Source organism: Nannochloropsis gaditana (assembly GCF_000240725.1).
Source record: "Nannochloropsis gaditana CCMP526 unplaced genomic scaffold scaffold1367, whole genome shotgun sequence".
NCBI lineage: Eukaryota > Eustigmatophyceae > Eustigmatales > Monodopsidaceae > Microchloropsis > Microchloropsis gaditana.
The window spans coordinates 1-2846 of NW_005802586.1; the positions used below are offsets into that span (position 1 = coordinate 1).

The 2846-nt window shown below is 52.3% G+C and overlaps 1 protein-coding gene across 1 annotated transcript; it reads left to right on the forward strand.

The window, feature by feature from the left end:
- Nucleotides 1-2039: 2039 nt before the first annotated feature.
- NGA_0702000 (uncharacterized protein) lies at nucleotides 2040-2844 on the forward strand (the record flags this gene model as incomplete). Its single annotated transcript, XM_005852354.1, has 2 exons — nucleotides 2040-2318; nucleotides 2581-2844. Coding segments are annotated over 2 exons (543 nt in total), but the record flags the coding sequence as incomplete, so codon positions are not given.
- Between the last annotated feature and the right edge of the window lie 2 nt (nucleotides 2845-2846).

Genomic DNA, 2846 nt, shown 5'->3' on the forward strand with positions numbered 1-2846 from the left:
GGGGGGGGGCTGGAGCTGGAGAGAGTTAGGCATCGAGCCTTCCGAGTAGAGCGGCGACGACCACGAGGAGAACAGGCACCGCTGATACCACAAGCAGTAGCATACTCTTTTAGCGTTTCTCCAGCTGCAAGAGCAGTTCGGTGTAGCTACCTTGATCGCACGCGGCAAACGTCCTGCCGTTGCTCGGCCTTTTTCTTATCCTTATCTTGAGGCTGGTGCCGGCATTCACGGTGCTGATGCAGGGTATGTCGGTAGCGAAGCAGTAGAGAAGTGAGAATTAGCCAGTGATACTTGCACACAGACAGGGAGCGATACGAGTGCGGACGTAGGCTTGTTTTGCCGGCTGCATAAGTTCGAGGTCATGGCTCGGGCACGGATGGCTGCCTCTGGTTGCAAAGGGATACAGAGGGTGGTCTGAACATGCAAGGCGGCGGAGAGGAGACAGCACCAAGTAGAGTGCAACGTGTCGATGGTGAAAGAAGTGTAGTAAAGATTGAAAGAGGAGCAAAGAAAGCATGCGATGTAATCAGGTGAAGCGTAAGGACAGGGGAAGCGGCAACCGTATGGCACGCAACGCTGGAACACGAATAGTTTATCCGCTTGCTTCTCATGTTCTCCTTTCTTTTTCACTCTCCGTTCGATTATCACCAATATTTCTAGCGGTCGCGCTTGCTCGCGGCGCCGGTGACAGCTGTTTCCTTCCTTTATTACGGTCTGCGGCTTGGGATCGCCATACGAGATGCTTGCGCTTACAGGAGCCTCGGGCCTATCGAGTTGCTGCGGCGCGCGTGAACCTCGCCGCACATCTCTATCACCGAGTGGGTCGCCCTCCATTTCACCCGGCACCAGGGCCGAGCCATCATCGCCGGCGTCTCGTGCTATATGCTCGCGCAGTCCCATCCCTCCTTCGACCAAGACCTGCCCCGGCCCATCCCCTTCTTCATGCACGGCGGGGGCTTCGTCTCCCGCGGCCATTCCGTCGTGGGTGCGCATGCCGGATGCCTTGGCATCTGCATGAGCAAAGTGTGAGATTTGTTATCTTTTCTCGGTGATGAGGCAAAATAACGTCGAAATAAGCAGGGAAAACCTCATATGATCTCTGTTATATTGCAGTACATGATAACTGCTGTCATCAAAATTCGGTACGGTATCCAACTCAGACAAGAGAAGCTTGCATTCCAAGTGACTCTTACAGTCCCCTCGACCCGCAGAAGTAGAAATTCCGGACATGGAGCGTACAGATTTATAATTTCAAGTAATGGATAGTCATGGAAATAATAAAAAAAGCGACCCATTCGCCCTTTAACAATCACGAGTGTCTGAATGATGAGGAATAAATAACCTATGGACCGTTTAACAATCACGAGTGTCTATATGATGAGGAATAAATAACATGTAAACCGTTTCTCCGTTCATCCATGTCGCACCCTTGTCCCTTCTCTTCGACGTGCGAACACCACACACATGTTCCATTGAATATTTTTTGCATTGAAAACAAATGAAAAATGCAATAACTTCCTGTTTGTTGCGCCCACATACATGTACACATACCTCTCTTTCATTGCTCGAGCTTGAAGGGACGAACTGGCTGGGGCTACTTTGGTAGGGGAGAAGCTGAAGTCGGGAGCCGTGGTCTTCCTGACCCTCTGGCTTTCTTTTTGACGCAGCAATGGGAATACAACGGAATAAATACATCTGTCTTGTAGAAGCTGTTGATGTAAAAAAATGGATTGCATGTGCCCCGTTGAATTTGGATGATTCGTACCTGTCGCACCGACTGCACCAAAATTTATTTTAGTCGGGTTTCCGAAGAGAAACACTTCTCTTCCTCTACCTTCGCGAGTTTTTCTTGGCATCCATTCCATTGTTTGGATACATACAGTGAACAGCTCATTACTTGAAGCAAGCGGCGCTCAATCATAATGATTTGATGTCCTCTCGGCGACTTCTTTCTTATCCTCATTTCTCTTCCTACTTCATTCCTCTGTCCCTTTCTTCGCTACATCAGTCGGCAGGCTTGAGCGCATGCCTTCGTAAGGATTCTCACACCTTTATCCTTGTCTCTCGACATCAACACCACCATTTCCATCCCATCGTCCCTCGACCCTCCCTCCTCATCAGCCACATCAACCTGCTCCATCTGCCTGGCCTCTTTACCTCCTCCGCCCACGACCCTCCTCCTCAGCTTTCCATGCCGCCGTCACAAAATCCACCGCACCTGCGCCCTATCCTACATACGACATTGCCTGGCCACGCGGCTTGTCCCTGTTCCATGTCCCGCCTTTCCCTTTGACGGCTACTGCATGACCGATGCACAGGTCGGTCGGGGCTCCGGGCTTTTTTTAAATTGGGGTCTTCTTTTAAATCAAGGTCTCGTCTGCCGTGCATGGGCAGGACAATCGTGCGGAGGGCTTGATATTGTCGTCCTTGCACTCATGTGCAGGATTGACCGTGTGTCATGTCCCTCTCCCATAACGCCTCGGGCCTGCCCGTAGCGCTCCGTTCGCCGCGTCTTTTCCCCTTCCTGAACGCCTGCATCCTCCCTCCGTCTTTTCATCCTATCACCCTTCTTGGCGACAGGTGTACGGTTGTTTGTCAAAAGAGGAGGAACAGCGGCAGTACGACCGGGTTAAGGAGGAAAAACGGGTGGCCTCGACCCCAGGCTTGGCCTTTTGCCCCACCCCCGGATGTGGCACAGTGCTGGAGGTGGGGGAGGAGGGCGAGGAGGAGGAAGGGAAAGAGGGAGGGGGACGGGAGGAGGAGGAGGAAGGGAGGAGGGACGTGGATGGGGAGGTAGCTGAGGAGGGAGGGATCCCTTTTCTCTCCCATCCTCCTCCATCTATTCT